Source organism: Falco punctatus (assembly GCF_963210335.1).
Source record: "Falco punctatus genome assembly, chromosome: 18".
Classification (NCBI taxonomy): Eukaryota; Metazoa; Chordata; class Aves; order Falconiformes; family Falconidae; genus Falco; species Falco punctatus.
In genome coordinates this window covers 5857021-5871781 of record NC_137598.1, presented here as the reverse complement: position 1 = coordinate 5871781, position 14761 = coordinate 5857021, and the positions used below count along the sequence as shown (strand labels likewise).

Here is a 14761-nt window from a genome sequence, read left to right as displayed (position 1 = left end):
ATAGCACTGCCGGGCCCCTATAGCATTGCTCAGGGTCCCTATAGCACTGCTGGGCCCATATAGCACTGCTCAGGGCCCCTATAGCACTGCTCAGGGCCCCTATAGCACTGCCGGGCCCCTATAGCATTGCTCAGGGTCCCTATAGCACTGCCAGGCCCATATAGCACTGCTCAGAGCCCCTATAGCATTGCTCAGGGCCCCTATAGGACCTCTCAGGGCCCCTATAGCACTGCTCAGGGCCCCTATAGCACCACCGGACCCCTATAGCACTGCTCAGGGCCCCTATAGCATTGCTCAGGGTCCCTATAGGACCTCTCAGGGCCCCTATAGCACTGCTCAGGGCCCCTATAGCATTATTCAGTGTCCCTATAGCACTGCTCAGTGTCCCTAAAGCAATGTTCAGGGCCCCTATAGCACTGCTCGGGGCCCCTATAACACTGCTCAGGGCCCCTATAGCATTACTCAGGGCCCATATAGCACTGCTTAGTGGTTCCTATAGCACCGCCGGGCCCCTATAGCACTGCTCAGGGCTCCTATAGAACCTCTCAGGGCCCCTATAGCATTGCTCAGGGTCCCTATAGCACTGCTGGGCCCATATACCACTGCTCAGGGCCCCTATAGCACTGATCAGGGACCCTATAGCATTGCTCAGGGCCCCTATAGCACTGCCGAGCCCCTATAGCACTGGTCAGGGTCCCTATAGCACTGCCAGGCCCCTATAGCACTGATCAGGGTCCCTATAGCATTGCTCAGGGCACATATACCACTGCTCAGGGCCCCTATAGCACTGCCGAGCCCCTATAGCACTGCTCAGGGTCCCTATAGCACTGCCGAGCCCCTATAGCACTGCTCAGGGTCCCTATAGCACTGCCGGGCCCCTATAGCACTGCTCAGGGTCCCTATAGCACTGCCGGGCCCCTATAGCACTGCCGGGCCCCTATAGCATTGCTCAGGGTCCCTATAGCACTGCTGGGCCCATATAGCACTGCTCAGGGCCCCTATAGCACTGCTCAGGGTCCCTATAGCATTGCTCAGGGCCCATATAGCACTGCTCAGGGCCCCTATAGCACTGCCGGGCCCCTATAGCATTGCTCAGGGTCCCTATAGCACTGCCAGGCCCATATAGCACTGCTCAGAGCCCCTATAGCATTGCTCAGGGCCCCTATAGGACCTCTCAGGGCCCCTATAGCACTGCTCAGGGCCCCTATAGCACCACCGGACCCCTATAGCACTGCTCAGGGCCCCTATAGCATTGCTCAGGGTCCCTATAGGACCTCTCAGGGCCCCTATAGCACTGCTCAGGGCCCCTATAGCATTATTCAGTGTCCCTATAGCACTGCTCAGTGTCCCTAAAGCAATGCTCAGGGCCCCTATAGCACTGCTCGGGGCCCCTATAACACTGCTCAGGGCCCCTATAGCATTACTCAGGGTCCATATAGCACTGCTTAGTGGTTCCTATAGCACCGCCGGGCCCCTATAGCACTGCTCAGGGCTCCTATAGAACCTCTCAGGGCCCCTATAGCATTGCTCAGGGTCCCTATAGCACTGCTGGGCCCATATACCACTGCTCAGGGCCCCTATAGCACTGATCAGGGACCCTATAGCATTGCTCAGGGCCCCTATAGCACTGCCGAGCCCCTATAGCACTGCTCAGGGCCCCTATAGCACTGCCAGGCCCCTATAGCACTGCTCAGGGTCCCTATAGCATTGCTCAGGGCACATATAGCACTGCTCAGGGCCCCTATAGCACTGCCGGGCCCCTATAGCACTGCTCAGGGCCCCTATAGCACTGCCGGGCCACTATAGCATTGCTCAGGTCCCTATAGCACTGCTGGGCCCATATAGCACTGCTCAGGGCCCCTATAGCACTGCTCAGGGCCCCTATAGCATTGTTCAGGGCCCCTATAGCACTGCTCAGGGTCCCTATAGCACTGCCGAGCCCTTATAGCACTGCTCAGGGTCCCTATAGTACTGCCAGGCCCCTATAGCACTGCTCAGGGCCCCTATAGCACTGCCAGGCCCCTATAGCACTGCTCAGGGTCCCTATAGCACTGCCGGGCCTCTATAGCACTGCTCAGGGTCCCTATAGCACTGCCGGGCCCCTATAGCATTGCTCAGGGTCCCTATAGCACTGCTGGGCCCATATAGCACTGCTCAGGGCCCCTATAGCATTGCTCAGGGTCCCTATAGCACTGCTGGGCCCATATAGCACTGCTCAGGGCCCATATACCACTGCTCAGGGCCCCTATAGCACTGCCGAGCCCCTATAGCACTGCTCAGGGTCCCTATAGCACTGCCAGGCCCCTATAGCACTGCTCAGGGTCCCTATAGCACTGCCAGGCCCATATACCACTGCTCAGGGCCCCTATAGCACTGCTCAGGGCCCTATAGCACTGCTCAGGGCCCATATAGCACTGCTCAGGGCTCCTATAGGACCTCTCAGGGCCCCTATAGCACTGCCGGGCCCCTATAGCATTGCTCAGGGTCCCTATAGCACTGCTGGGCCCATATACCACTGCTCAGGGCCCCTATAGCACTGCTCAGTGTCCCTATAGCACTGCCGGGCCCCTATAGCACTGCTCAGGGTCCCTATAGCACTGCTGGGCCCATATAGCACTGCTCAGGGTCCCTATAGCACTGCTGGGCCCATATAGCACTGATCAGGGCCCCTATAGCACTGCTCAGTGTCCCTATAGCACTGCCGGGCCCCTGTAGCACTGCTCAGGGTCCCTATAGCACTGCTGGGCCCATATAGCACTGCTCAGGGCCCCTATAGCACTGCTTAGGGTCCCTATAGCACTGCCGGGCCCCTATAGCACTGCCGGGCCCATATACCACTGCTCAGGGCCCCTATAGCACTGCTCAGGGCCCTATAGCACTGCTCAGGGCCCATATAGCACTGCTCAGGGCTCCTATAGGACCTCTCAGGGCCCCTATAGCACTGCCGGGCCCCTATAGCATTGCTCAGGGTCCCTATAGCACTGCTGGGCCCATATACCACTGCTCAGGGCCCCTATAGCACTGCTCAGTGTCCCTATAGCACTGCCGGGCCTCTATAGCACTGCTCAGGGTCCCTATAGCACTGCTGGGCCCATATAGCACTGCTCAGGGTCCCTATAGCACTGCTGGGCCCATATAGCACTGATCAGGGCCCCTATAGCACTGCTCAGTGTCCCTATAGCACTGCCGGGCCCCTGTAGCACTGCTCAGGGTCCCTATAGCACTGCTGGGCCCATATAGCACTGCTCAGGGCCCCTATAGCACTGCTCAGGGTCCCTATAGCACTGCCGGGCCCCTATAGCACTGCCGGGCCCATATACCACTGCTCAGGGCCCCTATAGCACTGCTCAGGGCCCTATAGCACTGCTCAGGGCCCATATAGCACTGCTCAGGGCTCCTATAGGACCTCTCAGGGCCCCTATAGCACTGCCGGGCCCCTATAGCATTGCTCAGGGTCCCTATAGCACTGCTGGGCCCATATACCACTGCTCAGGGCCCCTATAGCACTGCTCAGTGTCCCTATAGCACTGCCGGGCCCCTATAGCACTGCTCAGGGTCCCTATAGCACTGCTGGGCCCCTATAGCACTGCTCAGGGTCCCTATAGCACTGCTGGGCCCATATAGCACTGATCAGGGCCCCTATAGCACTGCTCAGTGTCCCTATAGCACTGCCGGGCCCCTGTAGCACTGCTCAGGGTCCCTATAGCACTGCTGGGCCCATATAGCACTGCTCAGGGCCCCTATAGCACTGCTCAGGGTCCCTATAGCACTGCCGGGCCCCTATAGCACTGCCGGGCCCATATACCACTGCTCAGGGCCCCTATAGCACTGCTCAGGGCCCTATAGCACTGCTCAGGGCCCATATAGCACTGCTCAGGGCTCCTATAGGACCTCTCAGGGCCCCTATAGCACTGCCGGGCCCCTATAGCATTGCTCAGGGTCCCTATAGCACTGCTGGGCCCATATACCACTGCTCAGGGCCCCTATAGCACTGCTCAGTGTCCCTATAGCACTGCCGGGCCCCTATAGCACTGCTCAGGGTCCCTATAGCACTGCTGGGCCCATATAGCACTGATCAGGGCCCCTATAGCACTGCTCAGTGTCCCTATAGCACTGCCGGGCCCCTGTAGCACTGCTCAGGGTCCCTATAGCACTGCTGGGCCCATATAGCACTGCTCAGGGCCCCTATAGCACTGCTCAGGGTCCCTATAGCACTGCCGGGCCCCTATAGCACTGCCGGGCCCATATACCACTGCTCAGGGCCCCTATAGCACTGCTCAGGGCCCTATAGCACTGCTCAGGGCCCATATAGCACTGCTCAGGGCTCCTATAGGACCTCTCAGGGCCCCTATAGCACTGCCGGGCCCCTATAGCATTGCTCAGGGTCCCTATAGCACTGCTGGGCCCATATACCACTGCTCAGGGCCCCTATAGCACTGCTCAGTGTCCCTATAGCACTGCCGGGCCCCTATAGCACTGCTCAGGGTCCCTATAGCACTGCTGGGCCCATATAGCACTGCTCAGGGTCCCTATAGCACTGCTGGGCCCATATAGCACTGATCAGGGCCCCTATAGCACTGCTCAGTGTCCCTATAGCACTGCCGGGCCCCTGTAGCACTGCTCAGGGTCCCTATAGCACTGCTGGGCCCATATAGCACTGCTCAGGGCCCCTATAGCACTGCTCAGGGTCCCTATAGCACTGCCGGGCCCCTATAGCACTGGTCAGGGTCCCTATAGCACTGCCAGGCCCCTATAGCACTGATCAGGGTCCCTATAGCATTGCTCAGGGCACATATACCACTGCTCAGGGCCCCTATAGCACTGCCGAGCCCCTATAGCACTGCTCAGGGTCCCTATAGCACTGCCGAGCCCCTATAGCACTGCTCAGGGTCCCTATAGCACTGCCGGGCCCCTATAGCACTGCTCAGGGTCCCTATAGCACTGCCGGGCCCCTATAGCACTGCCGGGCCCCTATAGCATTGCTCAGGGTCCCTATAGCACTGCTGGGCCCATATAGCACTGCTCAGGGCCCCTATAGCACTGCTCAGGGTCCCTATAGCATTGCTCAGGGCCCATATAGCACTGCTCAGGGCCCCTATAGCACTGCCGGGCCCCTATAGCATTGCTCAGGGTCCCTATAGCACTGCCAGGCCCATATAGCACTGCTCAGAGCCCCTATAGCATTGCTCAGGGCCCCTATAGGACCTCTCAGGGCCCCTATAGCACTGCTCAGGGCCCCTATAGCACCACCGGACCCCTATAGCACTGCTCAGGGCCCCTATAGCATTGCTCAGGGTCCCTATAGGACCTCTCAGGGCCCCTATAGCACTGCTCAGGGCCCCTATAGCATTATTCAGTGTCCCTATAGCACTGCTCAGTGTCCCTAAAGCAATGCTCAGGGCCCCTATAGCACTGCTCGGGGCCCCTATAACACTGCTCAGGGCCCCTATAGCATTACTCAGGGTCCATATAGCACTGCTTAGTGGTTCCTATAGCACCGCCGGGCCCCTATAGCACTGCTCAGGGCTCCTATAGAACCTCTCAGGGCCCCTATAGCATTGCTCAGGGTCCCTATAGCACTGCTGGGCCCATATACCACTGCTCAGGGCCCCTATAGCACTGATCAGGGACCCTATAGCATTGCTCAGGGCCCCTATAGCACTGCCGAGCCCCTATAGCACTGCTCAGGGCCCCTATAGCACTGCCAGGCCCCTATAGCACTGCTCAGGGTCCCTATAGCATTGCTCAGGGCACATATAGCACTGCTCAGGGCCCCTATAGCACTGCCGGGCCCCTATAGCACTGCTCAGGGCCCCTATAGCACTGCCGGGCCACTATAGCATTGCTCAGGTCCCTATAGCACTGCTGGGCCCATATAGCACTGCTCAGGGCCCCTATAGCACTGCTCAGGGCCCCTATAGCATTGTTCAGGGCCCCTATAGCACTGCTCAGGGTCCCTATAGCACTGCCGAGCCCTTATAGCACTGCTCAGGGTCCCTATAGTACTGCCAGGCCCCTATAGCACTGCTCAGGGCCCCTATAGCACTGCCAGGCCCCTATAGCACTGCTCTGGGTCCCTATAGCACTGCCGGGCCTCTATAGCACTGCTCAGGGTCCCTATAGCACTGCCGGGCCCCTATAGCATTGCTCAGGGTCCCTATAGCACTGCTGGGCCCATATAGCACTGCTCAGGGCCCCTATAGCATTGCTCAGGGTCCCTATAGCACTGCTGGGCCCATATAGCACTGCTCAGGGCCCATATACCACTGCTCAGGGCCCCTATAGCACTGCCGAGCCCCTATAGCACTGCTCAGGGTCCCTATAGCACTGCCAGGCCCCTATAGCACTGCTCAGGGTCCCTATAGCACTGCCAGGCCCATATACCACTGCTCAGGGCCCCTATAGCACTGCTCAGGGCCCTATAGCACTGCTCAGGGCCCATATAGCACTGCTCAGGGCTCCTATAGGACCTCTCAGGGCCCCTATAGCACTGCCGGGCCCCTATAGCATTGCTCAGGGTCCCTATAGCACTGCTGGGCCCATATACCACTGCTCAGGGCCCCTATAGCACTGCTCAGTGTCCCTATAGCACTGCCGGGCCCCTATAGCACTGCTCAGGGTCCCTATAGCACTGCTGGGCCCATATAGCACTGCTCAGGGTCCCTATAGCACTGCTGGGCCCATATAGCACTGATCAGGGCCCCTATAGCACTGCTCAGTGTCCCTATAGCACTGCCGGGCCCCTGTAGCACTGCTCAGGGTCCCTATAGCACTGCTGGGCCCATATAGCACTGCTCAGGGCCCCTATAGCACTGCTTAGGGTCCCTATAGCACTGCCGGGCCCCTATAGCACTGCCGGGCCCATATACCACTGCTCAGGGCCCCTATAGCACTGCTCAGGGCCCTATAGCACTGCTCAGGGCCCATATAGCACTGCTCAGGGCTCCTATAGGACCTCTCAGGGCCCCTATAGCACTGCCGGGCCCCTATAGCATTGCTCAGGGTCCCTATAGCACTGCTGGGCCCATATACCACTGCTCAGGGCCCCTATAGCACTGCTCAGTGTCCCTATAGCACTGCCGGGCCCCTATAGCACTGCTCAGGGTCCCTATAGCACTGCTGGGCCCATATAGCACTGCTCAGGGTCCCTATAGCACTGCTGGGCCCATATAGCACTGATCAGGGCCCCTATAGCACTGCTCAGTGTCCCTATAGCACTGCCGGGCCCCTGTAGCACTGCTCAGGGTCCCTATAGCACTGCTGGGCCCATATAGCACTGCTCAGGGCCCCTATAGCACTGCTCAGGGTCCCTATAGCACTGCCGGGCCCCTATAGCACTGCCGGGCCCATATACCACTGCTCAGGGCCCCTATAGCACTGCTCAGGGCCCTATAGCACTGCTCAGGGCCCATATAGCACTGCTCAGGGCTCCTATAGGACCTCTCAGGGCCCCTATAGCACTGCCGGGCCCCTATAGCATTGCTCAGGGTCCCTATAGCACTGCTGGGCCCATATACCACTGCTCAGGGCCCCTATAGCACTGCTCAGTGTCCCTATAGCACTGCCGGGCCCCTATAGCACTGCTCAGGGTCCCTATAGCACTGCTGGGCCCATATAGCACTGCTCAGGGTCCCTATAGCACTGCTGGGCCCATATAGCACTGATCAGGGCCCCTATAGCACTGCTCAGTGTCCCTATAGCACTGCCGGGCCCCTGTAGCACTGCTCAGGGTCCCTATAGCACTGCTGGGCCCATATAGCACTGATCAGGGCCCCTATAGCACTGCTCAGGGTCCCTATAGCACTGCCGGGCCCCTATAGCACTGCCGGGCCCATATACCACTGCTCAGGGCCCCTATAGCACTGCTCAGGGCCCTATAGCACTGCTCAGGGCCCATATAGCACTGCTCAGGGCTCCTATAGGACCTCTCAGGGCCCCTATAGCACTGCCGGGCCCCTATAGCATTGCTCAGGGTCCCTATAGCACTGCTGGGCCCATATACCACTGCTCAGGGCCCCTATAGCACTGCTCAGTGTCCCTATAGCACTGCCGGGCCCCTATAGCACTGCTCAGGGTCCCTATAGCACTGCTGGGCCCATATAGCACTGATCAGGGCCCCTATAGCACTGCTCAGTGTCCCTATAGCACTGCCGGGCCCCTGTAGCACTGCTCAGGGTCCCTATAGCACTGCTGGGCCCATATAGCACTGCTCAGGGCCCCTATAGCACTGCTCAGGGTCCCTATAGCACTGCCGGGCCCCTATAGCACTGCCGGGCCCATATACCACTGCTCAGGGCCCCTATAGCACTGCTCAGGGCCCTATAGCACTGCTCAGGGCCCATATAGCACTGCTCAGGGCTCCTATAGGACCTCTCAGGGCCCCTATAGCACTGCCGGGCCCCTATAGCATTGCTCAGGGTCCCTATAGCACTGCTGGGCCCATATACCACTGCTCAGGGCCCCTATAGCACTGCTCAGTGTCCCTATAGCACTGCCGGGCCCCTATAGCACTGCTCAGGGTCCCTATAGCACTGCTGGGCCCATATAGCACTGCTCAGGGTCCCTATAGCACTGCTGGGCCCATATAGCACTGATCAGGGCCCCTATAGCACTGCTCAGTGTCCCTATAGCACTGCCGGGCCCCTGTAGCACTGCTCAGGGTCCCTATAGCACTGCTGGGCCCATATAGCACTGCTCAGGGCCCCTATAGCACTGCTCAGGGTCCCTATAGCACTGCCGGGCCCCTATAGCACTGCTCAGGGTCCCTATAGCACTGCTGGGCCCATATAGCACTGCTCAGGGTCCCTATAGCACTGCTCAGTGTCCCTATAGCAGCGCCGGGCCCCTATAGCACCGCCGGGCCCCTATAGCACTGCCCCAGGCCCCTGTAGCACCGCCGGGCCCACCCAGTCGCGCTGCGGGCGCCCCGCGGCGGCCGGCCGGGCCTGTTGCCATGGCGATAGCGCCGCGCAGGCCGCGCCGGAAGCCGGGCCCCGTTGCCGTGGCGACGCGGCGGCGCGCGAGGCCCGTTGGGAGCGCGTGGTGCTGAGCGGCCGCGCTGGGCTGGGGCCGGGCCCGCCATGGAGCCCCAGGCACTCGTTCAGTGTCCCTACGACAGGAGCCACCAAGTCCGGGTTTCCCGCCTGCCCTACCACCTCGTCAAGTGCCAGCGGGTGAGCGGGGGCCCCGTTGGGGCCTCCCGGGGCCCTCCCGGGGCCCGGGGCTCAGCCAGCTCTCAGCCAAAAGCCCCCCGCCAACCCGGCGCCTCTCGCCTCTCTTTGCCCCCCAGAACAACCCGCAGGTGGCCCGCAAGCTGGCCACCTGCCCCTTCAACGCCAGCCACAGGGTGCCCCAGGGCAAGCTGCAGAGCCACACCGCCTCCTGCCCCGACCAGCGCCAGCCCGACCCCCCTCACGGTACAGCACGGCTCCCCCCTCAGCACCCCGGTGGCTACGCTCAGCTCTGCCCTCCCCAACAACTGTCTTCTCTGTCCCCTCAGGGATGGAAACACACCTCAGCTACAGGATGAAGCAACCGGAGGTCCTCACAGCCTGGCAGGACCCCCCGTCCCAGGAGGACTGGGAGGCTGGTGAGTGTCCCCGTGGTGCCAAGCAGTGCTCCCCACCCTTGCCATGTCACCTTAAGGCTGGCATTTCCCCATCGCATCACCTTTTGCAGAGCTGGAGGACCTGGAGGACCCCTCACCATTCATCCTCAATGTCAGGACAAATGATCTGTGCCTCCCGTGTGACAGGTAGGAGCCCGCAGGGCTGGGGACATCCCCTTCCTGGGTGCCCGTATTTGGGTGTGCCCCCCCGAGGGTGCTGCCCACCCTGACACCCCTGTTCCTCTCTTGCCCCCCAGCTCAGCCCCGGCAGCACCCACAAGCCAGAACCGAGACAGAGGAGCTGCAGGAGTCCCTGCGGCAGGTGCAAAGTGACAGGCACAGGAGCGACCACCAACAGTGGCAGCAGGACCAGGGTAGTGCCCATCTGTCCCCCAGAACCAGGGGGACCACGGTGCCAGGGGGGCAGTGCCCCCTCAGCTGAGGTTGCGAGGGTGATTCTACCCACAGGTTTTAAATCCATGTTGCAAATAAGCTGCTTGCAAGTGTGCATGGTGTCCCATCACCTGAGGGGGACAGAAGGAACATTGGGGTGGGGACCAGGCCACCCACACAGGCAGATGCTGGGGGTACCCATGGGATGGGGACCCAGGGGACCATGTGACCTGGGCACGGGGGCACCCCGAGGATGGGGACCCAGGGGACCCCCAACGTGAGTTTCTAGCCCACCCCACTTCCCACATGCTCCCTTGGCTGTGCCCCCAGCGTGCTCCATGCTGGCCCTGTCCCTTGTGGCACAGACGAGTGGGGTGCAGAGCATGTTGCCCCTGCTCCAAGGGAGCTCTAGCACCATGGCAGGGGATGAGGGGCAACAGCTCCAGTGCACAGCAGGCTATCAGCCCCCAGGCCTGTCTGTGTCCCCATAACCGCCTCAGTGTGTCCCTCTAACTACCTGGGCCAGCCCATGTCCCTGTTGCCTTCCCCATTGTTTTCCCATAACTCCCACAGTGTGTCCCTGTACCTCACCCAGGCCAGCCCATGTCCCTGTCACCCCCCCAAGTGTGCCCCCATACCTCCCCAAGTCAGTCCCCATCCCCCCTCAGCTCACCTACACCCTTGTAACAACCCCAGTGTGTCCCTTTATCCCTCCACCATGCCCCTGTAACCCCACCTGCCCTGCTTGTGCTCTGTCCTCCCCCACAGTGTGTCCCTGTCACCCCTGTGTCCCACTGTCCCCCTCATCCTGTCCCCAGCCACTCCTAAACTCAGGCTCTGGAGGGGACAGCGCCAAAGATGATGACTGGGACCATCTGGCATGACCAAGCCAGTTGAAGGTGAGCCCAATCCCCCCTGGTCCTGGTGCTTGGGGGGCTGCTGCCCCCAGCTCCTGCAGAGCACCAGGTGTCCCCCCGTCTCTCTCCCACCAAAAGGGGCGTTTCCAGGCGGGTGCTGTCCAGATTTTTGGGCTGGAGGGGAGCTATTTTAGTGCTTCTTGCGTAACGTGGGTACCTCATACGCAGGCTGTGTCCCCAGGGCATCAGGCTGTGGGTTCCCCGCCCAGGAGGGGGGGGGAGCAGCTGGGGAAGCATCATTAACCCCCCCACCCTGGGCATTCCTCCAAAAAAATGTCACTGTTGTCGTCATTGTCCCCCTGCCAGCCTGGTGGTAACGCACACCCGTCACACCCAGGCCATGCTCAACCCCAGCATAGTGCCAGGATCCCCCAGTCCTTCACGCACACCCCAGTTCCTTCTCCCCTTCTCCTTCCAGTGGGATGTCTCTGGGCATGGGTGACCCCACAGAGCCCCTGCTGCGCCAGGAGGTGAGAAGAGCTTGGAGAAGCCAACGGATTTGGAACAGTACATGTGGAAATGGGAACATGTGTGTCATGCCGCCTTCCCCAGTCAGGCTCCCTGCCCACCACTGCTCTCTCCCCAGCCGCCTGCAACACCCCGTCATCCAAGACAGGCCGTGGGGACCCCGCAGGGCTGAGTTTGGGGGGAAAACTTGGGGGTTTTTCCTTCTTTCCAGCAGTTCACGGGGAGGTCAGATACATATCTTTCCCAGTCTGGAGGGGGGGGGGCGGGGGGAGCACGCAGGCGGGGTCGTACCGGTCCCTCCTGGCCGGGCAGAGGAGGAGTGATCTGGTGTTGTAATTAATTCCTCCCTCGCCAATGCCAGAAATGCAGCTGCAGAGCGGTTTTTATGCAACTAATAACTCCCGTTAACGTACATCTGGCAGGAGCCGTACATCCTGGGCTCAGCCCATGTGGGAGACGCTTTTCCTCCCTCCATCTCCGATCCAGAGGTTGAACATGAATCTAGCGGCGGCTACTCCTTCCTCAGGCTTTAACCTGCCAAGCACTAACCTTCATCCGAGGCTGCCTTTCCCCCAGCACCACCCCCAGACATGTTTTAAACCCATTTATTTGGTTATGGGGGGCAGTTATCTCCACACAGCTCGGCGCAGAGGTTTGGGACGTGCGCCTGCCTGGATTTATCTCGGCAAAAGTCTTTCCCCACGCATCCTTCTCAGCCACAAATCCCATCCCCACACAGAACCGGTGCTTCTGTGGCGGTGCCTGCTTCCCCTGGCCAGACAGCGGAAACATTTGCACATGCTGCCCGCAGGTAGAAAGCCATCCCAATCCCTCCCTTCTTCGTAAGGGTTAAGGAGGAATTTCTCCAGTTTTGTTGCCTCGCTTGTTTAAAAGCGTCTGACTGCTTCAGCTTTGCCTGACATCTCTCCCCTGTGGTTTCCAGAGCAGTTTCATGTGTGCTTCGAACCGTGCCAATAACGGCCTTGCAACACTTGCCGGGAGTTTTTGCTCAGAGGGTGGATCCAGCCGGGTAGGTTGGAGGGCTGGCTTATTTTCATCCATGAGCCGGATGGGAAACAACAGGCGTTTTCCTCCTCTTTTCCACCTATTTTGCTGTTATTTTTCTCTTGTTAAGAGCAGTTGCAGATACCAGAGAGCGCAGCCCCCCTCATGCTGCTCCTCAGTGGGAGCTGCCGGGTTTTCCCCTCGATGAGGAGGTGGGAAGGGAGAGTCAGGCTTTTTTTGGTGGCAGCGCAGATACACGTCACCTTCATTGTCCCCTGCGGTGTCCAGCTGCCACCATGGAGCAAGCAAGCCATGCCATGACACAGCCACACTTGTTGATGGCGGCTCCTGCTCCCCCTTTCCAGGAGGGTCCCACCACATCACATGGCCTCTCTGCAGTATGGTTTTGGGGAGATTTTATGCCTTTTTGGCCTTGCCCCATGTACTTTAACCACTTCTCCCTCTTCTGTTCCCATGCAGCGATGAAACATCCCATGTGCACCCACCCTTGCACAGCTGCTGCAGCAGGGGATGCCTGCCGAGACCCCCTGTCCGGGCAGGGGTGACCAGTGCCACGTGGAGATGCAGGGTCATGAGTACCAGCTCTGTCTGAGCCGCCAGGCTTCCCATTGCGATTCCCAGGACAAAATTCCCCTTGTCTTAACCCGTGTCATTCCCCTGCTGTGATTCAGCGCCCAGCATCATGCTCTGGCTGACGGAGGACGACACACACACACAAAAAAAACCCAAAAACACCAAAAAAACTGTTTATCGTCAAACTGCGTCTGAAAGTGGCAGGAAAAGGAACTGGGCAGGAACTGGCAAGCGTCTGGCAGCCACAGGCAAGGCTCACCAGGGGCTTTGAAGTCACCGGTGTGGGAGCTGCAGCCGGGGGGCTTGGAGAAGCCCTGTCCCCTCAGCATCCACCCCCCCGCCACGACCCCCGGTAGCACCCTGGCCCCAGCAGGGAGGGGGGAAGCCCTGGCAGGAAGCCCTCCCCGTGAAGCTCTTTCGGGGTGTTTTTAACACTTTTTTTGCTTTTTTATCTCCACAGCTCCTCAGTACTCCTCCTTCCCATTGAGGTTCAGCTTGTACCCACTTGGTGACAGATTCTGCCTGGGCACGGGCACCGCCAGGGCTTGGCCTCAGCTCCGCCAGCAGCCAGGCTCCGCAGCGCGAGCGGGACTCATTAAGGCAGGAAATTAGGTGGAAAAACAACAAATGCTGAGAAATCGCATGGCCGGGTGAGAAGGGCTGGGCAGCGTCTGGCCCCCGCCTTGCTGCTCAAGCACTGAAACTGGCCTCAGTGCCCCGCGCCCGATTCCAGGCTGTCACAGCCATGTTATGGGGGCGTTTCACCCCAGAAAGGGCAGCGCCAGGGCCAGCAGTGCCACGAGCACACGTGTGTGTCAGCCACCACAGTGCCACCTCTACCCTGCCTGTGTCGTCCATCGCCCCCCCAGCGCCGGGGCCCCCCAGGGCTGGCTGAGTGCCCAGCTCCCCAATGCCTGCAGCCACCAGTGCCTTTTTGGGAAGCAGCCGGCACGCAGGGCCGTGTTCGCGCCCGTCCCCGGGCTCCCCGCCAGCCCCGGGGCGCTGTGCCAGCCCTCGCACCCCCCACCGGGGGAAACTGAGGCAGGACACCCAGCAGATCCCACCTGTGCCCCTTCCCATGGGGCATCATTGTCCTGTGCCCCCCAAACTCATCAGGGTGCCACGGCGCTGCCCTACAGCCCCCCAGCCCCTGGGGGTGCCACCCTATGGCTGCCCCCAGGCTCTCCCCGCCCCCCCCCGCTGCCCCAGCCTGAGGGGGAGGGGGAGGGGGGGGGGAGAGGGGGGGGTGTGACGTGGCCCTGCTGTCGGCCCAGGCTATATAGGGGCTGGTGGCGGCAGTGAGTCAGGCCCAATGCCCCCCCAGCCCCCGCAGTGACTCAGGGACGTTCCCCAGCACTGGCCATACTTAGCCGGGAGCATCCGAGCCCTGACCCCCCACCCGAGGTGGAGCCGTGGGGGTGGCAGCCATGGGGTGTTGGCAGGGGGGTGTGTGGGTTGTCCTGGGGGTGGGACTATGGGGCTGGCACCCGATGGGGTATCCCCAGAGGGGCTGGGGGACCATGGGGACAGCATCCACAGGGTGTCCTGGGGATGGGGACAGTAGGGGTGGTGCCCATGGGGTGTCCTGGGGGTGGAATCTGTGGGGACACACACCACCTAAGGGGCTGAGTGGCCCTGGGTCAGACTCTTCCAGGCCTGGGGGGGGACACAGAACATGGGGGAAACTGAGGCACGAGTGGGGCAGTCTGTGACCACAGGCACCCACAGGGGGACATGGGCAAAGTGTGAACAAGGGGACAGGGACAGGACACGCGTG

At 60.5% G+C, this 14761-nt stretch overlaps 1 protein-coding gene across 1 annotated transcript; it reads left to right on the top strand.

The window, feature by feature from the left end:
- Window positions 1-9004: 9004 nt before the first annotated feature.
- On the top strand, window positions 9005-10115 carry GTSF1 (gametocyte specific factor 1). Its single transcript, XM_080368939.1, has 5 exons — window positions 9005-9173; window positions 9290-9416; window positions 9500-9589; window positions 9679-9754; window positions 9865-10115. Exons 1-5 carry the CDS (start codon window positions 9081-9083, stop codon window positions 9938-9940), a joined length of 462 nt encoding a protein of 153 aa, XP_080225065.1. The 5' UTR covers window positions 9005-9080; the 3' UTR covers window positions 9941-10115.
- Window positions 10116-14761: the final 4646 nt, after the last annotated feature.